This window comes from Megalobrama amblycephala, linkage group LG18 (genome assembly GCF_018812025.1).
Source record: "Megalobrama amblycephala isolate DHTTF-2021 linkage group LG18, ASM1881202v1, whole genome shotgun sequence".
Lineage (NCBI taxonomy): Eukaryota > Metazoa > Chordata > Actinopteri > Cypriniformes > Xenocyprididae > Megalobrama > Megalobrama amblycephala.
In genome coordinates this window covers 10,687,332-10,702,282 of record NC_063061.1, presented here as the reverse complement: position 1 = coordinate 10,702,282, position 14,951 = coordinate 10,687,332, and the positions used below count along the sequence as shown (strand labels likewise).

The window sequence follows — 14,951 nt, the reverse complement described above, 5'->3', positions numbered from 1 at the left end:
TTGACTACGAGTGAATCTACATGCTTGAATTTTCTGCAGAAACCCACCAGTACCGATTTTATTATAAAACATTTATACCGTTGTGAATCGGCTAAGGTAAGGAGATAGTTTTGAACACTGGCTTGTTATTTACTTGCTCAAAAATTGATTTTGGATCATTTTTAACCCACCAAAAATGTATGGACAGCAGCTTTAATTTGTTTAGAATCAGAACTAACAATGTCCGATTAACGAATAAATCTCTCTTTTGAGTGGGTTATTTTCAGTGGATCGGTAGCAATGGATTATTGAAACGGCTTCAGTTGATTCTGTATGAATCATGAAGAGTTCAGTGAATCATGTACTGAATTGTCTGGAAAGGTATCTCAGTAATATAGATACATCAGAGCACATTGAACAAAAGAATGCTGTTTGAAGTAAAATATTTACTTACATTTTGTTGAAACCAAAATGGATTCCTGTGTATCCAATTGTTTAAAGGTCTTTATGTGCAGCTTGCGACTCAGACTCGGTAAAGGCTCTCTTCTCATTAACACACTCTCTCAATAAAGTTTTTGTTACTCTACTTGTTTTTAGCCAGAAACATACTTCATGCACGTAGCCTACGCGAATGCAGATCAACTTTGCTCGTCCTTGCGTTCCAAATTGTGTGGGTGCATAATTTCGAAGGCAAGAATGTGCATAAAGTATATTTGTGGCTTTAGAGATGTTTCTTGCAAAGCAAGCTCTCTCCCACTCTGAATTAAATTCATGGAAATTCACACATACTGTATGCAATTCATTATAAAATAGATTTTATTTGTGATGGATGGGGAAAAAAGTCCAGTAGCTGTGCAGAACTCAAAAATAGAAATAAGGGGTCTGTCAAATGAAGACACCATGCTTCCAGTGTAGACAGCTTTGTTGTCTGTAATGTCATTTTATTTCTGATATCCACCATGTCCTGAGTTTGAAACTACCTGATGTGTTTGCATAACTGGCTGGTCCTGGCATCAAATGTAGACATGAAAATAAAATGAATACAAAAATATTTTTTGCTGATAAATTCTTTTGTAAAATGACAGGCAGTGTTACAAAAATAGTAACAAGTTACAACATGTTACATAATCAGACTTTAAAGTAATGAGTGAAGTTATGTTATTTGAAAAAATTACTCCATAACATATGTCCATGTCATAACATACAGTTCCATAACATCCACCATAACATCAGTTACTTTTTCAGATAAGTAATGTTTTTTTTTTTCTTTTTAAAAATGTTATTAACAGAAGAATATAATTTAAATTTCTGTTGTGAAAGTAAAGGTATATTGCGCATTGATCATTTTAATCATGCTCTCAGAGCTATTATGCTAATACTTTTACTGATTAAATAAACATTACATAAAAAACAATTCTATTTTGTATTTTTACACTATGTAATGTTCTGTTTATTTAAACCAAGTATAAATTTAATATATTTAGTGTTTTTATGCATTTTTACATTTACTCCAAAATAACTAAAGGCAGTAACAATTTAAATATATATTATTTGTGAACTAATGCTCAGCTTTTCTTTTCTAATAGTCATCTTATTTTCAGCAGTCATCAAGCTTATACGCACTGTTCACAGGCACAGACATGAAGATATCATTTCATCAAACTGATTGCTCATTAAAAAACCCCACAGTCATCATGTTTTCAGGCCATTTCAAGTTTGATTTTGGCATGACATAAAGGGGTGATATCTACGTGACAGTTGTTTCTTACTTTTTAATTAGTCTTCCGTTAATGGCATCGTCTTTATTCAGGGCGATTCGACGAGAATGCGCATGAAAACAAGAGGCGGGATTTATTGCATGAACCAATCATATTCAATCATAACCGATTATATCCAATCATAGCTCACATGACTTTCCCCCATTCTTTCTTAAAGGTGCTCTAAGCGATCCTGGGTGGAGTAACTTCCTGTTGACGTTTGAAGTGTTGTCAAACAAAACAGAGGCTTGCTAGACCCTTCCTCCTCCTCCTCCCCCTCCCCTCCATGCTTCCTGAAACAGTCATGAATGCACATTTAAAATCATTCTTGTCGGTTATTGGCTGGAGCGTGTTTATTATAATTCGTGGTCCAGGCTGCACCAGTTTTTATTGCCGTTTTTGGAGCTTGCGGCGACTACAGAGACTGTCCAGTTTTTTAATAAGCTGTCTGGTATAGCTCACTAAACTCCCCACTGGAAGGGTTTCAGGACAAGCACGGCGGATACAACTCGAGCCTTTATTGTGTACAAATGCACAATAATCATCCACAAGCTAGTTATGTGTGACGTTTAGCTTGTCTTAACTAATCAGTTAGTTCGACTGCTAGGTCGTAAACCTACAATGAAACACAAAAAACAAACATCAGAATTAACTAATGAAATTATACAATCATAAAATATTAATTCTTAATCTGAATTACTAGCAATGCCAGTTTACAGACACTCACCGGCAAGCGTACCAGTCCTGATCCAACAACAGAATGAAAATGAACATAGGCGGCGCCTGCGCACTGACTAACTACGCATATACATATACATAATCTGGTGACTAGGAAAGATAATAAAACATACCTGTAACCTAGTAAGATTAACATATACGAAATATAACATAAATGTCCTCAAATTTAGAATGAGATGGTAAATATACATACTTATTTCTTCAAATACCCCAAAACATAATAATAACATCTATCAATAATGATATGCATATGTAAAATAATAGCGACACCTGCTGGAAAGTTCTACACCTCCCACTTGGTCTACTGATTCTAGAATCCAAGTAGGCCACCACAACCAAACAATTCACTTCTAGATATGAAATTATCTCTATCCATGCAAATAACATTGCATACTTGAATATGAACGTATCATGTTACAACATGAATAACTATCTTCATGGTAGTTTTAATGTCCAAAACAACACACATTGTCCTTGATAATATTACGACCTCCTTTACCGAAACACACTACCAGCCTCGGGGAAGATGGTAGCGGGGAAAGTTTCGATCCTTCACCGAAACACACCATGGTGGGGATCCTTCACCGAAACACACCATGGTGGGGATCCTTTACTGCTCCTCCACTGGAAGCAGAACCACCAACCTCCTAACATCCCTGTGGAGGATGGTGGAGGGATAGTTCTCCTCACCTCGGTTTCTCTTGAACTGTCCGCCGGAAACTGGACAACTTCGACATGTTGCCACTCTCACATCTCGTACTACACCCCTCGCATCAGGACACACCTCCACAACTCGACCCAGCCTGAACTGACCCCTCAGTGCGTTCTGATCAGCTAACCATACCAGATCACCCACTGCAACATTTCTAGCAGGCGCGTGCCACTTCTGGCGGATATAGAGGTTTGGACCTGCCAGCTGGCTCCATCGCTTCCAGAATTTATCAACCTCAATCTGGATTGTTCTTAGACGCACGACAGGGTAAGTTGGATACTCAAAACCTCGGGAGTCCCCATTGGGTCCTGCGCGACCGAGCAGAAGCGAGTTGGGAGTGATTACTTCCACGGTCTCATCTTGTACCTGAGCTCTGGCACCGATAGGTCTCTCATTTGACAGATTAGCAGCCAGGTACAGAAGGGTCTGGAATTCCAGTGCTGTCAGATTACATTCCTTGCCAACACTACTTAAAGCTCTCTTAAGTACACCAACTGCTGCCTCGGCTGCTCCATTTCGATGAGGAGAGTCAGCCGGGTGAAACACCCACGTCCAGTCGGTTCCTCCAACTACTGCCTTCTTCTGGATCTGATCCTTGTCGATGTTACTTAGGAACTCATAAAGCTCCTGTAACACAGGTCTGGCACCCACAAAGTTGGTCCCTTGGTCCGACCAGAGCTTTCTTGGGTGACCCCTAAGAGCTGTGAAGCGCTGGTATGCTTTCAGGAATCCTTCCGTCGACAGATCTTCCACAATGTCAGCATGTACTGCTCTCGAAGCCATACAGCTGAATACCACGCCCCAGACTTTCATCTCCGCTCTTCGTCTTACAGTATCTTTAACAACATAAGGACCGAAAAGGTCTAACGTCGTAAACTCAAATGGTGCGGCTGGTTTAGTTCGTTCAAGGGGAAGTTCACTCATCACCTGTTTGCACATTCTTGCTTTGATCTTCCGACAATGCATACAAGAATCAACAACATTTCTGGCAATCCTTGAACCCATCACCACCCATGCTTTAGACCTCACACGGAGGAGTGTGCCAGCAACCCCTTCGTGATTAGTTTCATGGGCCTCTCTCACGAGAAGAGTGCTGATCCACGCCTTGTAGGGAACCAAGGGTACACCAATCTCTCCTTGGGTCAAAGCCTGGACTCTACCATGACATCTCAGTAGCCCTGAAGCCTCATCCCTACTGACAACGAGTCTGTCTAGCGTCGTCACAGGAAACGTAACTCCATTCTGGGCGGCTAAGCACAGGTCTTCGAATGCAGCTTTGCGTTCCTTTACTGTCAATACTGCCTCCCACTTTGCTGGCTTGGAGGCCCTGCCTACATGGGCCAACCACTTCTTTACAGCTCTGCGGACATAACCAACTACTCCACAAAGTCTAGTAAGAGAACTGCACCTTGTTGGATCCACTTGGTCTATGAGCGCGGCTCCCCACAGAGTCTCCTTCTCCTTAGTCTCAGTTAAGGTCAATTCCATCCCATTTTCGGAGGACACTGGAGCCCCGCTTACTCCATCTGTGACTATTGGATCTTCACCACCAGGACTGCCAGGATTTAACAATTTCTTTGCTTGAATTCTGGTAAGGACCACTGAGAAGGCCTTCTTCTGGAGCCCACTCACTACCTCTCTAGCATCAGCTGCCACTTCTGAGGCGGACTTTATGGGCCAATCTTCTACTGGACTAGACAGAAACTCGGGACCCTTCTGCCACACAGAATTCTCACCCAGCAGTTCAGGAGAGCACCCTCTCGTGACTAGATCAGCGATGTTGACCTCGCCTGGTATCCACCACCAGTCAGTTACAGCTCCAGCCTTCTGAATCTCCCCGATTCGGTTCGCAAAAAATGTCTGGAACCCGTAGCTCTCTCTCTGGATGGCCCCAAGCACCGTCTGACTGTCAATGAAATGATACCACTTCTCCACGTCCAATCGTCCATGCTTCAACACGTATCCTTTCAGACGTGTGGCAAAGACAGCTCCACACACCTCAGCCTTGACGGCATCACCTTTCTGGTTGAGAGGAGTTAACTTGGCCTTTGACTCTACCAGCCGAGTGACCACACCATCTGACGTCTCCCATCGCAAGTACAGTACTGCACCATAGGACTCACAGCTCCCGTCAGAAAACGTGATTCCCCAGGGTCTACCCTTCCAGCCAGAAGGTGTGAGGCTTCTGTAGAACTTGATGCTACTCAGACGAGCGTACTCCTTGAACAGCTCAATTGCCTTTCTTCTGAGGTCGTCAGAGAGAGGTTCATCCCAGGTATCTTTAGTAAGCTTGCCAGCTTCCTGGAAGGCTCTTCTCACAAGGATTACTCCTTTCTGTTTCACAGGAGTTACCAAACCGATCGGGTCATACAGACCAGCTATTTGGCTTAGTAAAACACGACGAGTAAGTGGGTTTGGTGTTTTTACTTCCACTTCTTCTTCAGTGAGGTCAATCTCAGTTCTCATCTTCTTCTTCCTACTGGAGAAGTTGATAGAGACCATCACAAAGAGTTTGTCCTCTTGCACGAGGTAACCAACCCCCAGGGCTTTGTTATCTTCCTCCCTTAACTGGTTGGGCAACGTCAGAGTCACTGGCATGGACTCTGTCCCGACTCTCCTCCCACTTTGACCAGACCGGATCCACGGCTTGAGGTAGAAGCCTCCTGCTATCAGTATCTTCTCCACTCCCTCTTGAATCTTGTCTAGACGGTTTGGGTCATTGTGGGACGTGAGGAGATCATCGACATAGGAGTCTTCCTCGATGACCCTTCTTTCCTCCTTCATATCAGAGAACTGGGGTAACTTCGCGGTCTCTCGCATGGCAACCTGCGCAATACACCCCGCAGGTTTATCCCCCATGTTCACCCGCACGACAGCATAATCCTCAATCTCATCCTCCGGTGAGTCTCTCCATAGAAATCGATGCACATGGACTTCTTGTTCCTCCAGCCAGATCGAATTATACATCTTGGTGATGTCTCCGATGGCCGCATGTTCTCCTTCCCGGAATCTGAGGAGCACCGCTCTGATGGGATTTAAGACGTCTGGGCCTTTGAGCAGAATGCTGTTCATGCTAACCCCTCCGAACTCCTGGCTGCTGTTCCAGACGAGTCGTACTGGCGTAGTCACTGAATGGGGATTTGGGGCGGTTAGGTGACTCACCCACCACACAGCACCTTTCCAGCTGTCCATAACATCCTTTGTGAGCTTAACAGCAGCTCCCCTCTCTACCATCTCATGGACTTGCCTCATGTAAGCCTCTTTCCACAGAGGGTCTCTCGTGAGCCGCTTCTCAGTCCTCAGAAACGTTGCTTCCACAGCCTTTCGGTTGTTAGGAAGAGAGACTGGGTTTTCCTTCCAGGGGTACTTAGCATCCCAGTGGGGCTGGTCACTGTGAGTGTCTCTCTCTCTGAAGGTTAGACCTGCCTTTATTATCTCCAGCTCTTTTTCATCAGCCAGGGACATCTCCTTTCCTCCCGGCGAGCACTTTCCACAGCGACATCCTCCACAGATAGGGTCACAGGCAGCACCAATGCTATCCCACTTTAGCCACTCAAGAACCTCTTTATTGCATGCTGCTGTCGTTCGAACTTCTACTCTGTTTTCTTGCTCAAAATGGCCTCCTGGCCTTCCCACGAAGTGTTCTTCAACTTTGACAGCTAACATTCTCATTGAATGAGCAAAGTGCGTCTTCGACCGCCATGCAGCCACCTCCACTTCTTCGAAGAGGTCTGGATGCACACCACTCACGATCTTGCCCAGAGGACCATCCCACAACACCAGATCGCCGACTCTTTGCAGTCTTTGCGGAGCTAATCGGCCTTCACGAGTGCTGATTAATAGATCGATCTTCTTCGGGCGGGCCAGTTCTCCCGGCTCCACTTCAGGGAAAAACTGCTCTAGCCGCTCCGATTTCACCACTCGATCCACTTTGGCGATGTCTTCCATCCCATAGCAAATCATCTCGTGGAGTTTCAAGGTTCCTCGGGAGGTCCACACTTTTATTTTCACAAGATACCTTTTCGTATCAACTTTCACCTTCATCGTACCAACACCATACACGACAAGGGAGATCGGTTCACCAGTCAGTCCGAGCCTTTCCGCAGCTTGGTGTGTAATGTAATTTGTGTCAGATGCGAGATCAACCAAAGCTCCAAGGCTGTCTCCTCTCTTTGTCGTGACCGGTACCAGCATCATGAGGACTGGATGTTCTTTCAAGCCACTCTGTTCTATCAGACTCTTGCCAGAACACACTGTCGACGTTGCCTTGTTAGTGCAGGCTCTGCGGACAGCCTCCAACTGGTGGGGAGTCAGTCCTAACTTGGCGAACACAGCTTCTTGCTCCTCTGTCGGACCTCGAGTTCCCTGCTTTTCCTCTGCTTTATTTTCCCTCTTAGCAGCATCCTTCTTTGTTGAAGCTTTAGGGCAAAGGAAATAGTGGTGGTCCGCTGGAGTGTCGCCTTTCTTACACTCTTCTTTACGACAGAGAAACTTTGGAGTGCAGTCACTCTCGACTCCGTGAACATCCAAGCACTTTGTACATGCTTTCACCTTTTTCAGTTGAGCTTTCTTCTCTGACAGATTGGCTTTTCTGAAAGTTTTACAACGAAACAGTTTACCACCGTGATCTCCATCACCACACACGGCACATGGTAACTGCTTGGAGTCCCTTTTGACTTCACTTGCTGAAGTCTTAGTGAACGACTTCTTCTCTCTCCATCTTCCACCTGGTTTCTCCCAGTGGCTTGATCTCCCAGGAGCATTAGCAGGCCATGGTTTGCTGGGTAGCAACTGCTCCAACCTCACAAGCAACGACTTTTGGTCTTCCAGGAACGTCAAGAGCCTGTCGAAACGGTTTCCAGGATGGACGTCATTCACAGGGTTTCTCACACACATGAGCCATTCTCTCTTCATAACTTCAGGGAGTTTACTCTCCAAAGACCGAATCACCAGCTGATTCCGTACAGCGTCTTCACACCCCAGGTCTGTGAGGTCCAATACTGCCCTCTCCACTGCTAGAATCAACTCTAATGTCTCTCGTGGCTGATGGTTTTTTACAGCAGGTCGTGATTGAAGCTCCAACACGATCTCTTCGGCCGTTTGTGCTTTGTCACCATAACGGTTCTCCAATTCCCTGAAGATATCGTTTGCATCTTTGCAGCGCAACAGCCTAAGTTCACTTTTCACAGACTCACTTATACTGTCTAGTAAGTGAAGTTTCTTGCATTCCCTTGACCCCGTAGGCTCCGCTTGCGCCTGGATACTCTCCCATTCAGCCTTCCAATGCCAATAATCCCTCCTGTCCCCGGAGAATTTAGGTAAGCTTATGGGTGTGAGCCTTATTTTTGGTCGGGCCCACTGATAGCTGTTATCCCCACCGGCGTACGAACCAGGGCTACTATATGGCATGCTACTACTTTGTCCCATGCTGATATCGACAGGCGGAGCAGCACGATTGCTTAATAGTTGTGGCGTGCTGGCAAGAGTTGGAGGTAAGGCAAAACTGACACCAAGTCCACTATCAGACCTTCTTGACTGTAGAATGGGCTGTAATGTTTGTTGGGGGGTATTGTGTGTGGTAGCTGCAACATACCTGCTCTGAGGTTGACTAGTGACTGAAGAACCTTGAGCAGCAGAGGTAGAGATGCTTGCTCTGTCTGTGTACTTGAATGAAGGACAGCTTGTAACATATACAGTTCCCTGCCCCTCAAAGGGCGGATTGACAACAGCAGGCTGACTGTTAACAGGTGGAGTAGTAATAGCAAGGGTTACTGGTTGGGTAAAGGTGATGCTATTTGCAGCTGTAAGGCTGTCGGTATCTGTTATGACATGCCCCCCGACCGCGTCATCGCCTCTCTCATCTTCATCCTCTGCCTCCTCATCGCCTTTTAGTTCTGTACTGTTCCTATTCATAACCTCATTCTCTTGTCTGTATGTCCACTCATCCATCAGTTGCTCTTTATCCTCTCTCAATGATAAAAAGAGCATCCATTTGTCTCTTCCATATGGCCGATAATCTCTCCAATTGTAAACAGCCTCCTTGAGTTCATGGAGTTTCCTATCCAATTTACCACTTTCGACCCTTTGCTGCGTCCATGGCACTTTACTTGTGCCGAGTGCCTCAGCTCGATCAAAAGCAGACTTGAACTGTGTTACAAGAGTGTCTATGTCTGGCTCTGCATACTTAGACCACAGCATTTCCATGATCTTGCTCTCAGTTTCAAGGAATTTTTGCTCACTGGCATCCCTCCTCGTCAGAGCGTCCCGTGACTCACTGTCATCACCTGTAGGGTCTAACTGGCTCAAAGCGTCAACATACTCATTACTGACATCAAGGAGTTTGTCATAATCATCCTTTAATCTCGCTAACTCTTCTGACAACTCAACTTCACGTAAACGGCCAGCACTAACTTCAAGGCGGTTTATTCTTGTTGTAAAGACTCGTTGAACATTTGAGCGTTTCCGCTTTAAACTCTCTAAATCTGGTTTTTCATCTGCCATTTCTGTCTCTTTTTCCTCTTTTCAGTGATCAGAATCACTAAAATCACTTTTTTGGCAAAAAGAATCGTTCAGAAGAATCGACTCAAAAGACTCGTTCAGAAAGATTCGGTTCAAAGGATTCGATTCAGCCGTTACGTCCGGTAGCTGCGTTATTAGCCCCGCAGCTATTAACATTCACACAGTCTTACTCACGGTTGTAGAAGTTATTCAGCACTTTAATGGCCCCGTTAGCTATTAGCTTTGGCTTCTCCGTTGAAGTGGTGTTGTTAACGGCCGCTTCTTTCTCAGAATACGGGTCTCCAATCCCGACGTCGGTCATCAACGATGGCTTCTCCTCCGCTCACTCGGTGTCCGTGAATTCTCTAGCACGGCTCTGACGGCGGTTTACGACTGTCCAGTTTTTTAATAAGCTGTCTGGTATAGCTCACTAAACTCCCCACTGGAAGGGTTTCAGGACAAGCACGGCGGATACAACTCGAGCCTTTATTGTGTACAAATGCACAATAATCATCCACAAGCTAGTTATGTGTGACGTTTAGCTTGTCTTAACTAATCAGTTAGTTCGACTGCTAGGTCGTAAACCTACAATGAAACACAAAAAACAAACATCAGAATTAACTAATGAAATTATACAATCATAAAATATTAATTCTTAATCTGAATTACTAGCAATGCCAGTTTACAGACACTCACCGGCAAGCGTACCAGTCCTGATCCAACAACAGAATGAAAATGAACATAGGCGGCGCCTGCGCACTGACTAACTACGCATATACATATACATAATCTGGTGACTAGGAAAGATAATAAAACATACCTGTAACCTAGTAAGATTAACATATACGAAATATAACATAAATGTCCTCAAATTTAGAATGAGATGGTAAATATACATACTTATTTCTTCAAATACCCCAAAACATAATAATAACATCTATCAATAATGATATGCATATGTAAAATAATAGCGACACCTGCTGGAAAGTTCTACAATACGAGTGTTTTTTTATCGTGGAATGTATAAGCCAAAATGAGTTTTGGCGTGCATATAAGGTACGCTGTTTGCTTATCCTTAGCCAAAACACACCCATTTGAGAGCATTCTGAAAGACACTATGTGTCATGAACATGTCGATTTGTATTACCCGCCAACACAAGACTAACAGCCAATGACATTTACAGCTGGGATGAGACTGTTAAACTGATTTTTACACTGTTTAGTGTTAATCACCAACTCAGGCAGTTAAGAGCTACATTTAGCCTTAGTTTTGTTTTTATAATATGAATTATTGTCCCTGGAGCACAGTTTTTTGTTTTTGTTTGAGCTGAGGCAACTGCCTCCCAGTGCACATTCCTAAGAGTGCAAGTTGCAGCTGATATATATCAAAGAATAACGGACAAGACTGAGGCTCACTAAGTATTAACTGCTACTGACATTTACAGATAAGCACTTAACTGAAATAACTAGTGCATATGCGCAATAATGGCAATAACTACAGAACCGGCCTAACTAAAATCTCAAAGATCAGCTTGTGCGACAGAAAAAAATTGACATGGCGTCCCTGTAGCATGCACCACGTAGATAGCTCCAAGTGAGAGCCTATGAGACCAATGTATGTTTCAGACGAGTGTTTGACCAGTTTTGTGCTACATGTGAAGGAAGATCCACATTTAGGATTCGTGCGTATGCTCTTTACACTTGATGCACCCTCGAACATTTTTTTTTGTCATTAAAATTCGAGCGCCATAGAAACTGCCTCTTGCTACCTAAGACAGTTGCTACCTGTACCAGATTTCATTGGTCATTTCAATAGCGTCTGGCTCATTTAACTGAAAGCTGTAGGGCAGTACTAGCCTTTATAAATGAAAGTCTGAAATGTTTCCCATTCAAAATGAGTATGTGGGTATGCTGCAAATCCTTGTCCATGCCCGAGTGGCGTATACAAAGCGTATGGCCTGCATAGTGAAATTACTTGTATTAAAGGGACTTTGTGTATATATATATATATATATATATATCAGCGGTGACATTTTTAACTGGGTATGCTGGGTGGTGCGTTATGTAAAAAATGCACCTGGTGCATAAATGTTTGATGGACAAGTATAGAAGGATAAATGTTTGAAGGATAAGTATAGGTGTACCACAGGGCTGCGTTAGTTCCCCGATTCTCTTCACACTCTATACAAATGAATGTACAAGTTCTGATCCTAGTAATCTCATAATTAAATATTCTGATGATATAGCTTTGCTTAGCCCCAGTATAATAATACTGATCTTTCTGTGTATCATTCAGAGGTAAAACATTTTGTAAATTGGTGTGACATGAATCATCTTGTCATAAATGTTAAATAAACAGAGGAAATGATTTTTGACCCGAGGTCAATAGGGAACCATTCACCAATATCTATTCATAACACACCTATTGGACAGGTTTGTTCTTACAAATATCTGGGTGTTTACATGGATAACTTGCTTAACTGGGGTTTTCATGTGGATAGTGTATGCTGTCATGTGCAACAGAGGTTACATTTCTTACGTAGATTAAGATTGTATGGGGTAGAACAGAAAATAATGTACATCTTTTACCAGGCTGTAATTGAAAGTGTAATACACTATGGATACACTGTGTGGTTTGGCAATATTACAGTTCAGTCCAAAGCTAAACTTGCTCGTCTGGTAAAGATGGCAATGAGAATTATGGGAAATAGGGAATACCATTCATTGGAGTATTCATATGAGCAGTGTAGCTACCAAGATTGTATCTGATTCTTCGCATAATTTAAATTCAATTTCAATTAGACTTTTAAATAAGTAGTATGTTTGTCTTTGTTTTGTTTTGTTTTTTTTGTTTTTTTTGTATTCTGTATTATGTCTTTGATCAATTGTATGTGTATGTGGGCACCGGAGTCCAAGACAAATTTCCCCATTGGGGACAATAAAGTTCATTGAATTGAATTGAATTGAATTGAACAGTGTTATAGCTGCTTAGTTGCTTACTCTCATGGCACATAGCAACACAGCTGTAAGTATTCCTTGTTTGACCTTTTATTGAAAGTAGCCTACATTTACCTGTTGAAGACTTCACGAGCACCCATAAAAGCTGTTGTTTTGTGTTTGAATTGAATCAGACGAGACGAGCGAAAGGGCCACTTGCAAAATATGCTGTATTTTTGTAATTCTGCTAGGTGGCACTAATGTCGCAGAAACTGGTGGCAGGGATTCCCCCAAGGGGAAGTGCTTAGGGAAGTTTGCGAGTGTGTGTCTAAAAGTGGAGTGGAATGCAGCCAGAGACTACAAATAAACACCATGGCAGCTGTCAATTTAAATGAGATGTGCGAAAGGGCCATTTGCAATGTATGCTGTATTTTTGTAATTCCGCTAGGTGGCACTAATGTCGCAGAAACTGTGATTCACCTCCGGTACGGTGCATCGGCTGCAATGGCGGCAGGGATTCTCCCAAGGGGAAGTGCTTAGGGAAGTTTGCGAGTGTGTGTCTAAAAGTGGAGTGGAATGCAGCCAGAGACTACAAATAAACACCATGGCAGCTGTCAATTTAAATGTATGCCAGATGTGTTTTTTTTATTATTTATTTTTTGATTAAGAATTTTAAAAAAAGTAGGCATATAATATAATAAATATTAGTAACATATTATAAATAAAATATAAGTAAAATATAATTAGAATAAATGTAAGTATAATAAAAATTGAAGTATTCTTTAAAAATAAGTTGAAATAATGCAAATTGATGACTTTAACGAACGCATAGCCATATCGATTAACAGCCTCTTTAACACTTTAATAGTTTATAAAAAAAAAAAAAAAAAAAAAAAAAAAGACAAGAACTGTCTACTTGGATTTCATGGTGATTTTAAGGTCGGTCACAATAGCCTCTGCTCCAAGCATTCATGAAAACACTCTAACAGAGCCAGGTGTTGCAGGATTTACCAGAAACCCAACTATTACAGCTCAATGTCATCTACACAACACACCTATTGGCACAGAACAACATTCACGGATGGGGCCACACTGTAAGCATATGACACTGTGCAACAAGAGATTTAATGACCTTTATGCAAGCCGTTTTAAAAAACCTCTCAATGCATATTACTCATAAATAGCTGTCTTATCTGTCACTTTCCAGTCGTTTATTTATTCAGCCATTACTTTGTCATCCTCTGCAAAATCTCAGACCAAATCGGCAGAGAATGTCAAAGTGCCCCGGCTCAATGTGAACTGCGGGGGTGTGTTCGCACTGTGAGCGGTGACTGACTGGCAGCAGAGTTTGGACAGGTGCCCCTAATTGGCAGGTGGAGCTCTCGGCCGCAGCTGTGGCTGCCGGGACTAATGATGACTCGGGCCGGATGGGCAGCAGAGAAGCGTCTGGAACATCTCTGTCGACTCACGTGGTGACAGAGTTGCCGGGGATGATGCTGTTTCAGGCTGATTAATTTGAGTGGCGGGTCCGGCTGCGAAGAAGGAGTGTAAAGTGGGTGGGTGGGTGGGGGGCTTGTGTGGGCTGTGACATTGTCCTTTATTATCAGAGAACCTCAGCGGCAGCAGCCTCAAGCAAATGAGACAGTCCCCCTGGGAAGGATGGCAGTGGAGAGCTTCTCTCCTACATGTCATGTTACAGATGCTAGTGTGAAAGCCCTCTCTTTGTGACAGGTGAGAATACACTCAATGTACATGGGCGTAGGTAAGTTTAGAGGTTTGGGTGGGCCCAAAGTTTAAGGTGACCCATGTGAAAGTCACCATGAAATCAAAATGAATGCTATTTACTTTCTTAAAGGGATACTCCATACAAAAATAAAAAATTCTCTTATCATTTACTCCCTCATGCTGTCCCAGATGCATATGATTTAAAGGGGATGTCTGATGCTATTTCATGCATTCTGACTTATTTAGACTGTTAAAGAGTTGGATTCTCTTGCTAAACATAGCCAAAGTTTCAAAAAAACGAGTTGGACGTATGACAGAGTATTTCTGTGCCAAATACACTCCTTCAGGGTTCGTATATGTTTCGGAAAGTTTTTTTCGAGTATGGCCCTGTATGACGTCATAAAGAGCGGAATTCCTTGTACAGGCACTTCTCCTGGAAAAGCGCATCAACCAGAGTGAGAGAGCAAGAGCTGCCCATCATCAGGGGTGTAGCCATCATTTTAGAAGTGAGGGGGACAGAAATGTTGGGTGTAATACCAGTTTTTATCTGACCTTTGTCTAATTTATAGATTTTTTTTTTTTTTATCTCATCTCTTTTAATCAAT

The 14,951-nt window shown here is 43.1% G+C and overlaps 1 protein-coding gene across 1 annotated transcript; it reads right to left on the bottom strand.

The window, feature by feature from the left end:
- Nucleotides 1–2,081: 2,081 nt before the first annotated feature.
- On the bottom strand, nt 2,082–10,016 carry LOC125253532. The gene is made up of 2 exons (XM_048167543.1): nt 2,464–10,016; nt 2,082–2,352 (listed from the first exon to the last, which is right to left on the bottom strand). The coding sequence occupies exon 1, from the start codon at nt 9,685–9,687 to the stop codon at nt 3,085–3,087; it is 6,603 nt and encodes a 2,200-aa protein (XP_048023500.1). The 5' UTR covers nt 9,688–10,016; the 3' UTR covers nt 2,082–2,352; nt 2,464–3,084.
- Nucleotides 10,017–14,951: the final 4,935 nt, after the last annotated feature.